This window comes from Oncorhynchus gorbuscha, unplaced genomic scaffold, assembly GCF_021184085.1.
Source record: "Oncorhynchus gorbuscha isolate QuinsamMale2020 ecotype Even-year unplaced genomic scaffold, OgorEven_v1.0 Un_scaffold_1659, whole genome shotgun sequence".
Taxonomy (NCBI): domain Eukaryota; kingdom Metazoa; phylum Chordata; class Actinopteri; order Salmoniformes; family Salmonidae; genus Oncorhynchus; species Oncorhynchus gorbuscha.
Window position 1 is genome coordinate 84,597 of NW_025746376.1, and position 12,570 is coordinate 97,166.

The 12,570-nt window shown below is 57.7% G+C and overlaps 1 protein-coding gene across 3 annotated transcripts in view; it reads right to left on the reverse strand.

The window, feature by feature from the left end:
• dapk2a (death-associated protein kinase 2a) overlaps positions 1-11,917 on the reverse strand; it is a 56,624-nt gene extending 44,707 nt beyond the window's left edge. Inside the window, exons 1-2 of one of the 3 annotated variants that reach the window (XM_046337991.1) lie at positions 11,838-11,917; positions 11,066-11,212 (exon numbers count right to left, since the gene is read on the reverse strand). In XM_046337991.1, the coding sequence (XP_046193947.1) occupies positions 11,066-11,139 (74 nt within the window). In that variant the 5' untranslated portion in view covers positions 11,140-11,212; positions 11,838-11,917. Of the gene's footprint in view, positions 1-11,065; positions 11,213-11,572; positions 11,706-11,837 lie in introns of those variants that run through there. The other 2 variants (XM_046337989.1, XM_046337990.1) reach the window with 2 other exon arrangements.
• Between the last annotated feature and the right edge of the window lie 653 nt (positions 11,918-12,570).

A 12,570-nucleotide genomic window follows, 5' to 3' on the forward strand; every position in this document is an offset into this window, starting at 1 on the left:
TACCTGCCTCCACCCCTCCACTCTAACCACTAGTCTACCTGCCGCCCCTCCACCCCTCCACTCTAACCACTAGTCTACCTGCCGCCCCTCCACTCTAACCACTAGTCTACCTGCCGCCCTCCACCCCTCCACTCTAACCACTAGTCTACCTGCCGCCCCTCCACCCCTCCACTCTAACCACTAGTCTACCTGCCGCCCCTCCACCCCTCCACTCTAACCACTAGTCTACCTGCTGCCCCTCCACTCTAACCACTAGTCTACCTGCCGCCCTCCCCCTCCACTCTAACCACTAGTCTACCTGCCCCTCCACTCTAACCACTAGTCTACCCTGCCGCCCCTCCAGTCTAACCACTAGTCTACCTGCCGCCCCTCCACTCTAACCACTAGTCTACCTGCTGCCCCTCCACTCTAACCACTAGTCTACCTGCCTGCCCCTCCACTCTAACCACTAGTCTACCTGCTGCCCCTCCACTCTAACCACTCTAACCACTAGTCTACCTGCCGCCCCTCCACTCTAACCACTAGTCTACCTGCTGCCCCTCCACTCTAACCACTCTAACCACTAGTCTACCTGCCGCCCTCCACTCTAACCACTAGTCTACCTGCTGCCCCTCCACTCTAACCACTAGTCTACCTGCCGCCCCTCCACTCTAACCACTAGTCTACCTGCCGCCCCTCCACTCTAACCACTAGTCTACCTGCTGCCCTCCACTCTAACCACTAGTCTACCTGCCACCCTCCACCCCCTCCACTCTAACCACTAGTCTACCTGCTGCCCCTCCACCCCTCCACTCTAACCACTAGTCTACCTGCCCCCCTCCACCCCTCCACTCTAACCACTAGTCTACCTGCTGCCCCTCCACTCCTAACCACTAGTCTACCTGCCGCCCCTCCACTCTAACCACTAGTCTACCTGCCGCCCTCCACCCTCCACTCTAACCACTAGTCTACCTGCTCCACCCCTCCACTCTAACCACTAGTCTACCTGCCGCCCCTCCACCCCTCCACTCTAACCACTAGTCTACCTGCCGCCCCTCCACTCTAACCACTAGTCTGCCGCCTCCCCTCCACCCCCTCCACTCTAACCACTAGTCTACCTGCCGCCCCTCCACTAACCACTAACCACTAGTCTACCTGCCGCCCCTCCACCCCTCCACTCTAACCACTAGTCTACCTGCCTCCCCTCCACCCCTCCACTCTAACCACTAGTCTACCTGCCGCCCTCCACCCTCCACTCTAACCACTAGTCTACCTGCCGCCCCTCCACCCCTCCACTCTAACCACTAGTCTACCTGCCGCCCCTCCACTCTAACCACTAGTCTACCTGCCGCCCTCCACCCCTCCACTCTAACCACTAGTCTACCTGCCGCCCCTCCACCCCTCCACTCTAACCACTAGTCTACCTGCCGCCCCTCCACCCCTCCACTCTAACCACTAGTCTACCTGCCTCCCTCCACCCCTCCACTCTAACCACTAGTCTACCTGCCTCCCTCCACCCCCTCCACTCTAACCACTAGTCTACCTGCCGCCCCTCCACCCCTCCACTCTAACCACTAGTCTACCTGCCGCCCCTCCACTCTAACCACTAGTCTACCTGCCGCCCCTCCACCCCTCCACTCTAACCACTAGTCTACCTGCCGCCCTCCACCCCTCCACTCTAACCACTAGTCTACCTGCCGCCCCTCCACCCCTCCACTCTAACCACTAGTCTACCTGCCCCCTCCACCCCTCCACTCTAACCACTAGTCTACCTGCCGCCCCTCCACCCTCCACTCTAACCACTAGTCTACCTGCCGCCCCTCCACTCTAACCACTAGTCTACCTGCCGCCCCTCCACCCTCCACTCTAACCACTAGTCTACCTGCCGCCCCTCCCCCTCCACTCTAACCACTAGTCTACCTGCCGCCCTCCACCCCTCCACTCTAACCACTAGTCTACCTGCCGCCCTCCACCCCTCCACTCTAACCACTAGTCTACCTGCCGCCCCTCCACCCCTCCACTCTAACCACTAGTCTACCTGCCGCCCCTCCACTCTAACCACTAGTCTACCTGCCTCCCTCCACCCCTCCACTCTAACCACTAGTCTACCTGCCGCCCTCCACCCCTCCACTCTAACCACTAGTCTACCTGCCTCCCCTCCACCCCTCCACTCTAACCACTAGTCTACCTGCCCCCCTCCACCCCTCCACTCTAACCACTAGTCTACCTGCCTCCCTCCACCCCTCCACTCTAACCACTAGTCTACCTGATGCCCCTCCACCCCTCCACTCTAACCACTAGTCTACCTGCCGCCCTCCACTCTAACTACTAGTCTACCTGCCGCCCCCTCCACCCTCCACTCTAACCACTAGTCTACCTGCCGCCCCTCCACCCCTCCATCTAACCACTAGTCTACCTGCCGCCCTCCACCCCTCCACTCTAACCACTAGTCTACCTGCTGCCCCCCCTCCAGTCTAACCACTAGTCTACCTGCCGCCCTCCACTCTAACCACTAGTCTACCTGCTGCCCCTCCACTCTAACACTAGTCACTAGTCTACCTGCCGCCCCTCCACTCTAACCACTAGTCTACCTGCTGCCCCTCCACTCTAACCACTCTAACCACTAGTCTACCTGCATCCCCTCCACTCTAACCACTAGTCTACCTGCCGCCCAACCCCTCCACTCTAACCACTAGTCTACCTGCTGCCCCTCCACTCTAACCACTAACCACTAGTCTACCTGCCGCCCTCCACTCTAACCACTAGTCTACCTGCTGCCCCTCCACTCTAACCACTCTAACCACTAGTCTACCTGCCGCCCCTCCACTCTAACCACTAGTCTACCTGCTGCCCTCCACTCTAACCACTATTAACCACTAGTCTACCTGCCGCCCTCCCCTCCACTCTAACCACTAGTCTACCTGCTGCCCCTCCACCTAACCACTCTAACCACTAGTCTACCTGCCGCCCCTCCACTCTAACCACTAGTCTACCTGCCTCCCCTCCACCCCTCCACTCTAACCACTAGTCTACCTGCCGCCCCTCCACCCCTCCACTCTAACCACTAGTCTACCTGCCGCCCCTCCACTCTAACCACTAGTCTACCTGCCGCCCCCTCCACCCCTCTAACCACTAGTCTACCTGCCGCCCTCCACCCCTCCACTCTAACCACTAGTCTACCTGCCACCCCTCCACCCCTCCACTCTAACCACTAGTCTACCTGCCGCCCCTCCACCCTCCACTCTAACCACTAGTCTACCTGCCGCCCCTCCACTCTAACCACTAGTCTACCTGCCTCCCCTCCACCCCTCCACTCTAACCACTAGTCTACCTGCCGCCCCTCCACTCTAACCACTAGTCTACCTGCCCTCCACCCTCCACTCTAACCACTAGTCTACCTGCCTCCCCTCCACCCCTCCACTCTAACCACTAGTCTACCTGCCTCCCCTCCACCCCTCCACTAATCACTAGTCTACCTGCCTCCCTCCACCCCTCCACTCTAACCACTAGTCTACCTGCCGCCCCTCCACCCCTCCACTCTAACCACTAGTCTACCTAGCCCCCTCCACCCCTCCACTCTAACCACTAGTCTACCTGCCGCCCTCCACTCTAACCACTAGTCTACCTGCCTCCCTCCACCCTCCACTCTAACCACTAGTCTTGCCGCCCTCCACCCCTCCACTCTAACCACTAGTCTACCTGCCTCCCTCCACCCCTCCACTCTAACCACTAGTCTACCTGCCCCCTCCACCCCTCCACTCTAACCACTAGTCTACCTGCCGCCCCTCCACCCCTCCACTCTAACCACTAGTCTACCTGCCGCCCTCCACCCCTCCACTCTAACCACTAGTCTACCTGCCGCCCTCCACTCTAACTACTAGTCTACCTGCCGCCCCTCCACCCCTCCACTCTAACCACTAGTCTACCTGCCGCCCCTCCACCCCTCCACTCTAACCACTAGTCTACCTGTGCCCCTCCACCCCTCCACTCTAACCACTAGTCTACCTGCCGCCCCTCCACCCCTCCACTCTAACCACTAGTCTACCTGCCGCCCTCCACCCCTCCACTCTAACCACTAGTCTACCTGCCGCCCCTCCACTCTAACTACTAGTCTACCTGCCGCCCCTCCACCCCTCCACTCTAACCACTAGTCTACCTGCCGCCCCTCCACCCTCTAACCACTAGTCTACCTGCCGCTCCCCTCCACCCCTCCACTCTAACCACTAGTCTACCTGCCGCCCCTCCACTCTAACCACTAGTCTACCTGCCTCCCCCCCTCCACTCTAACCACTAGTCTACCTGCCGCCCCTCCACCCCTCCACTCTAACCACTAGTCTACCTGCCCCCTCCACCCCTCCACTCTAACCACTAGTCTACCTGCCTCCCTCCACCCCTCCACTCTAACCACTAGTCTACCTGCCGCCCCTCCACCCCTCCACTCTAACCACTAGTCTACCTGCCCCTCGCCCTCCACTCTAACCACTAGTCTACCTGCCGCCCTCCACCCCTCCACTCTAACCACTAGTCTACCTGCCGCCCTCCACTCTAACCACTAGTCTACCTGCCGCCCCTCCACCCCCTCCACTCTAACCACTAGTCTACCTGCCTCCCCTCCACCCCTCCACTCTAACCACTAGTCTACCTGCCGCCCCTCCACCCCTCCACTCTAACCACTAGTCTACCTGCCTCCCCTCCACCCCTCCACTCTAACCACTAGTCTACCTGCCTCCCTCCACCCCTCCACTCTAACCACTAGTCTACCTGCCGCCCTCCACCCCTCCACTCTAACCACTAGTCTACCTGCCGCCCCTCCACTCTAACACTAGTCTACCTGCCGCCCCTCCACCCCTCCACTCTAACCACTAGTCTACCTGCCGCCCTCCACCCCTCCACTCTAACCACTAGTCTACCTGCCGCCCTCCACCTCCCCTCCACTCTAACACTAGTCTACCTGCCCCCTCCACCCCTCCACTCTAACCACTAGTCTACCTGCCGCCCTCCACCCCTCCACTCTAACCACTAGTCTACCTGCCGCCCCTCCACTCTAACTACTAGTCTACCTGCCGCCCTCCACCCCTCCACTCTAACCACTAGTCTACCTAGCCGCCCTCCACCCCTCCACTCTAACCACTAGTCTACCTGCCGCCCTCCACCCTCCACTCTAACCACTAGTCTACCTGCCGCCCCTCCACCCCTCCACTCTAACCACTAGTCTACCTGCCGCCCCTCCACTCTAACCACTAGTCTACCTGCCGCCCCTCCACCCCTCCACTCTAACCACTAGTCTACCTGCCGCCCTCCACCCCTCCACTCTAACCACTAGTCTACCTGCCTCCCCTCCACCCCTCCACTCTAACCACTAGTCTACCTGCCTCCCCTCCACCCCTCCACTCTAACCACTAGTCTACCTGCCCTCCTCCACCCCTCCACTCTAACCACTAGTCTACCTGCCGCCCCTCCACCCCTCCACTCTAACCACTAGTCTACCTGCCGCCCTCCCCCTCCACTCTAACACTAGTCTACCTGCCGCCCCTCCACCCCCTCCACTCTAACCACTAGTCTACCTGCCGCCCCTCCACCCCTCCACTCTAACCACTAGTCTACCTGCCGCCCCTCCACCCCTCCACTCTAACCACTAGTCTACCCTGCCGCCCCTCCAGTCTAACCACTAGTCTACCTGCCGCCCTCCACTCTAACCACTAGTCTACCTGCTGCCCCTCCACTCTAACCACTAGTCTACCTGCCGCCCCTCCACTCTAACCACTAGTCTACCTGCTGCCCCTCCACTCTAACCACTCTAACCACTAGTCTACCTGCCGCCCTCCACTCTAACCACTAGTCTACCTGCTGCCCCTCCACTCTAACCACTCTAACCACTAGTCTACCTGCCGCCCCTCCACTCTAACCACTAGTCTACCTGCTGCCCCTCCACTCTAACCACTCTAACCACTAGTCTACCTGCCGCCCCTCCACTCTAACCACTAGTCTACCTGCCTCCCCTCCACTCTAACCACTAGTCTACCTGCCGCCCCTCCACCCCTCCACTCTAACCACTAGTCTACCTGCCTCCCCTCCACCCCTCCACTCTAACCACTAGTCTACCTGCCGCCCCTCCACCCCTCCACTCTAACCACTAGTCTACCTGCCGCCCCTCCACTCTAACCACTAGTCTACCTGCCGCCCCTCCACCCCTCCACTCTAACCACTAGTCTACCTGCCGCCCTCCACCCCTCCACTCTAACCACTAGTCTACCTGCCGCCCTCCACCCCTCCACTCTAACCACTAGTCTACCTGCCGCCCCTCCACCCCTCCACTCTAACCACTAGTCTACCTGCCGCCCCTCCACTATAACCACTAGTCTACCTGCCGCCCCTCCACCCCTCCACTCTAACCACTAGTCTACCTGCCGCCCCTCCACTCTAACTACTAGTCTACCTGCCGCCCCTCCACCCCTCCACTCTAACCACTAGTCTACCTGCCTCCCCTCCACCCCTCCACTCTAACCACTAGTCTACCTGCCGCCCCTCCACCCCTCCACTCTAATCACTAGTCTACCTGCCTCCCCTCCACCCCTCCACTCTAACCACTAGTCTACCTGCCGCCCCTCCACCCCTCCACTCTAACCACTAGTCTACCTGCCGCCCCTCCACCCCTCCACTCTAACCACTAGTCTACCTGCCGCCCCTCCACTCTAACCACTAGTCTACCTGCCTCCCCTCCACCCCTCCACTCTAACCACTAGTCTACCTGAGAGCCCCTCCACCCCTCCACTCTAACCACTAGTCTACCTGCCTCCCTCCACCCCTCCACTCTAACCACTAGTCTACCTGCCTCCCCTCCACCCCTCCACTCTAACCACTAGTCTACCTGCCTCCCCTCCACCCCTCCACTCTAACCACTAGTCTACCTGCCGCCCCTCCACCCCTCCACTCTAACCACTAGTCTACCTGCCGCCCCTCCACTCTAACTACTAGTCTACCTGCCGCCCCTCCACCCCTCCACTCTAACCACTAGTCTACCTGGTAGCCCCTCCACCCCTCCACTCTAACCACTAGTCTACCTGCCGGGTCTAACCACTAGTCTACCTGCCGCCCCTCCACCCCTCCATCTAACCACTAGTCTACCTGCCGCCCCTCCACTCTAACTACTAGTCTACCTGCCGCCCCTCCACCCCTCCACTCTAACCACTAGTCTACCTGCCGCCCCTCACCACCCCTCCACTCTAACCACTAGTCTACCTGCCGCCCCTCCACCCCTCCACTCTAACCACTAGTCTACCTGCCTCCCCTCCACCCCTCCACTCTAACCACTAGTCTACCTGCCGCCCCCTCCACCCCTCCACTCTAACCACTAGTCTACCTGCTGCCCCTCCACTCTAACCACTAGTCTACCTGCCCCCCTCCACTCTAACCACTAGTCTACCTGCCTCCCCTCCGCCCTCCACTCTAACCACTAGTCTACCTGCCTCCTCCACCCCTCCACTCTAACCACTAGTCTACCTGCCGCCCCTCCACCCTCCACTCTAACCACTAGTCTACCTGCCGCCCCTCCACTCTAACTACTAGTCTACCTGCCGCCCCTCCACCCCTCCACTCTAACCACTAGTCTACCTGCCGCCCCTCCACCCCTCCACTCTAACCACTAGTCTACCTGCCGCCCTCCACCCCTCCACTCTAACCACTAGTCTACCCCTGCCTCCCCCTCCAGTCTAACCACTAGTCTACCTGCCGCCCCTCCACTCTAACCACTAGTCTACCTGCTGCCCCTCCACTCTAACCACTCTAACCACTAGTCTACCTGCCGCCCCTCCACTCTAACCACTAGTCTACCTGCTGCCCCTCCACTCTAACCACTCTAACCACTAGTCTACCTGCCGCCCCTCCCCTCCACTCTAACCACTAGTCTACCTGCCGCCCCTCCACTCTAACCACTAGTCTACCTGCCTCCCCTCCACCCCTCCACTCTAACCACTAGTCTACCTGCCGCCCCTCCACCCCTCCACTCTAACCACTAGTCTACCTGGCCCCTCCACTCTAACCACTAGTCTACCTGAGAGGACCCCTCCACCCCTCCACTCTAACCACTAGTCTACCTGCTGCCCCTCCACCCCTCCACTCTAACCACTAGTCTACCTGCCTCCCCTCCACCCCTCCACTCTAACCACTAGTCTACCTGCCTCCCATCCACCCCTCCATTCTAACCACTAGTCTACCTGCCGCCCCTCCACCCTCCACTCTAACCACTAGTCTACCTGCCGCCCCTCCACTCTAACCACTAGTCTACCTGCCGCCCCTCCACCCCTCCACTCTAACCACTAGTCTACCTGCCGCCCCTCCACTCTAACCACTAGTCTACCTGCCTCCCTCCACCCCTCCATCTAACCACTAGTCTACCTGCCGCCCCTCCACCCCTCCACTCTAACCACTAGTCTACCTGCCTCCCCCTCCACCCCTCCACTCTAACCACTAGTCTACCTGCCTCCCCTCCACCCCTCCACTCTAACCACTAGTCTACCTGCCTTCCACCCCTCCACTCTAACCACTAGTCTACCTGCCGCCCCTCCACCCCTCCACTCTAACCACTAGTCTACCTGCCGCCCCTCCACTCTAACTACTAGTCTACCTGCCGCCCCTCCACCCCTCCACTCTAACCACTAGTCTACCTGCCGCCCTCCACCCCTGCACTCTAACCACTAGTCTACCTGCCGCCCCTCCACCCCTCCACTCTAACCACTAGTCTACCTGCCGCCCCTCCACTCTAACTACTAGTCTACCTGCCGCCCCTCCACTCTAACCACTAGTCTACCTGCCGCCCCTCCACCCCTCCACTCTAACCACTAGTCTAGTGCCGACCCTCCACCCCTCCACTCTAACCACTAGTCTACCTGCCGACCCTCCACCCCCCCTCCACCCCTCCACTCTAACCACTAGTCTACCTGCTGCCCCTCCACCCCTCCACTCTAACCACTAGTCTACCTGCCGCCCCTCCACTCTAACTACTAGTCTACCTGGCCCTCCACTCTAACCACTAGTCTACCTGCCGCCCCTCCACCCCTCCACTCTAACCACTAGTCTACCTGCCGCCCTCCACTCTAACCACTAGTCTACCTGCCGCCCCTCCACCCCTCCACTCTAACCACTAGTCTACCTGCTGCCCCTCCACTCTAACCACTAGTCTACCTGCCTCCCCTCCACCCCTCCACTCTAACCACTAGTCTACCTGCCGCCCCTCCACCCCTCCACTGATCTAACCACTAGTCTACCTGCCTCCCCTCCACCCCTCCACTCTAACCACTAGTCTACCTGCCTCCCCTCCACCCCTCCACTCTAACCACTAGTCTACCTGCCTCCCTCCACCCCTCCACTCTAACCACTAGTCTACCTGCCGCCCTCCACCCCTCCACTCTAACCACTAGTCTACCTGCCGCCCCTCCACTCTAACTACTAGTCTACCTGCCGCCCCTCCACCCCTCCACTCTAACCACTAGTCTACCTGCCGCCCCTCCACCCCTGCACTCTAACCACTAGTCTACCTGGCCCCTCCACCCCTCCACTCTAACCACTAGTCTACCTGCCGGTCTAACTACTAGTCTACCTGCCGCCCCTCCACCCCTCCACTCTAACCACTAGTCTACCTGGCCCCCTCCACCCCTCCACTCTAACCACTAGTCTACCTGGCCCCTCCACCCCTCCACTCTAACCACTAGTCTACCTGTAGCCCCTCCACCCCTCCACTCTAACCACTAGTCTACCTGCCGCCCCTCCACTCTAACTACTAGTCTACCTGCCGCCCCTCCACCCCTCCACTCTAACCACTAGTCTACCTGCCGCCCTCCATGGGTCTAACCACTAGTCTACCTGCCGCCCCTCCACCCCTCCACTCTAACCACTAGTCTACCTAGCCCCTCCACCCTCCACTCTAACCACTAGTCTCAGGCCCTCCACCCCTCCACTCTAACCACTAGTCTACCTGCCGCCCCTCCACTCTAACCACTAGTCTACCTGCCGCCCTCCACTCTAACCACTAGTCTACCTGCCTCCCCTCCGCCCCTCCACTCTAACCACTAGTCTACCTGGCCCTCCACCCCTCCACTCTAACCACTAGTCTACCTGCCGCCCCTCCACTCTAACCACTAGTCTACCTGCCTCCCCTCCACCCCTCCACTCTAACCACTAGTCTACCTGCTGCCCCTCCACCCCTCCACTCTAACCACTAGTCTACCTGCCTCCCCTCCACCCCTCCACTCTAACCACTAGTCTACCTGCCTCCCCTCCACCCCTCCACTCTAACCACTAGTCTACCTGCCTCCCCTCCACCCCTCCACTCTAACCACTAGTCTACCTGCCGCCCCTCCACCCCTCCACTCTAACCACTAGTCTGGGCCCCTCCACTCTAACTAGTCTACCTGCCTCCCCTCCACCCCTCCACTCTAACCACTAGTCTACCTGCCGCCCCTCCACCCTCCACTCTAACCACTAGTCTACCTGCCGCCCCTCCACCCCTCCACTCTAACCACTAGTCTACCTGCCGCCCCTCCACTCTAACTACTAGTCTACCTGCCCCTCCACCCCTCCACTCTAACCACTAGTCTACCTGCCGCCCCTCCACCCCTCCACTCTAACCACTAGTCTACCTGCCGCCCTCCACCCCTCCACTCTAACCACTAGTCTACCTGCCGCCCCTCCACTCTAACCACTAGTCTACCTGCCGCCCCTCCACTCTAACTACTAGTCTACCTGCCGCCCTCCACCCTCCACTCTAACCACTAGTCTCAGCCGCCCTCCACCCCTCCATCTAACCACTAGTCTACCTGCCGCCCCTCCACCCCTCCACTCTAACCACTAGTCTACCTGCCGCCCCTCCTCCCCTCCACTCTAACCACTAGTCTACCTGGCCCTCCACCCCTCCACTCTAACCACTAGTCTACCTGCCGCCCCTCCACTCTAACCACTAGTCTACCTGCCGCCCCTTCTAACCACTAGTCTACCTGCCTCCCCTCCGCCCCTCCACTCTAACCACTAGTCTACCTGCCGCCCCTCCACCCCTCCACTCTAACCACTAGTCTACCTGATCGTAATACTGTACCTTCCTAATTCCTCTCCGATCTCGTAGAAATCCTCCACTGTCTGCTGCTTGAACAGGGCCATGCCTGCAGTCATAGACGGGGACGATGCCGTGGTTATGATGTGTAAATATATGGGTTCTCTATTCCGTCCATTATAGAAGTAAACCCTGTGTAAAAGAAGGTAATTATATGTCTGATGGTTCAGCGGGTGAAGGGTCGTGTTTGCTTGGGAGTTGTACAATAACAAACACGGCGACGTGCAACAACACGGCCAACATCACAGAATCAGAGAAACATTTAGCCAACATACAACAACAAAAATACATCTTCCTTTTAAAATGATCATCACAATATATTAATTATGAGAAGAACGATATAATTAAGCAATAAGGAGGTGGGGTATATGGCCCATATACCACGGCTAACGGCTGTTAGGTTCGACCAACGCAATGAGAGGTGCCTTGTCGCTATTATAAACTGGTTTACCAACATAATTAGAGCAGTAAAAATAAACGTTTTTATCATACCCGTGATATACGGTCATGGCAGTCAGCCAATCAGCATTCAGGGCTGGAACCACCCAGTTTATAACTAGTGTTATTCCATACTATTACTACTAGACTGTTGGTCAACTCTTATTAGCAACTTATTGTAGACACATTTGATTAGACTTTCTGCATCACCAAACATCAAGGGCAATGTGGACGTAACACCTTTAATGACGCATACAGATGACCATTACAATAAAGTTAAATAGATAGAAATATAGAGACATTTAGAAAAATATCTTACCATGTTGAAATGACCGTTAAAAAGCTTGTCCACAAACTTCTTCGTTCACTCTCGTTTATTTTCAAAGTTTACCGATCACCGTGTGGACGGCATTTCCCTACTGACCGCGGCGCTCTCAGGTTCACCCTAAATGTCACTTGTTACCACGCGATAGAGCTACCTTCCCTGAGTCTATTTTCAAAGTTACAAGTACACGTCTGTGTGTGGTGTGTCTGGTGTGTGTGTGTGTGTGTGTGTGTGATGGGTTCTGTGTGTGTGTGTGTGTCTGTGTGTGTGTGTGTGTGTGTGTGTGTGTGTGTGTGTGTGTGTGTGACTGCTTACAACATACAACGACTGGACAAAACATTAAGAACACCTACACTTTCCATGATCTAAACTGACCAGGTGATTACAGGTGAAAGATATGATCCTTATTGTGTCACTTGTTAAATCCACTTCAAATCAGTGTAGATGAAGGGGAGTCAGGTTAAAGAAGGATTTTTTAAACCTTGAGACAATTGGAGATTTGTGTATGTGTGTTATTCAGAGGGTGAATGGAAAGACAGAATATATAAGTTCCTTTGAAGGTGTATGGTAGTAGGTGCCAGGAACACTGGTTTGTGTCAAGAACTGCAACGCTGCTGGGTTTTTTCAGTTTCCTGTGTGTATGGAACTTTCAAAGGACAGTCAACAGCCAGTACTGATGGGTTCACACTGTAGTGGCATCAGGAGAGGTCAACATGGGCCAGGTAGT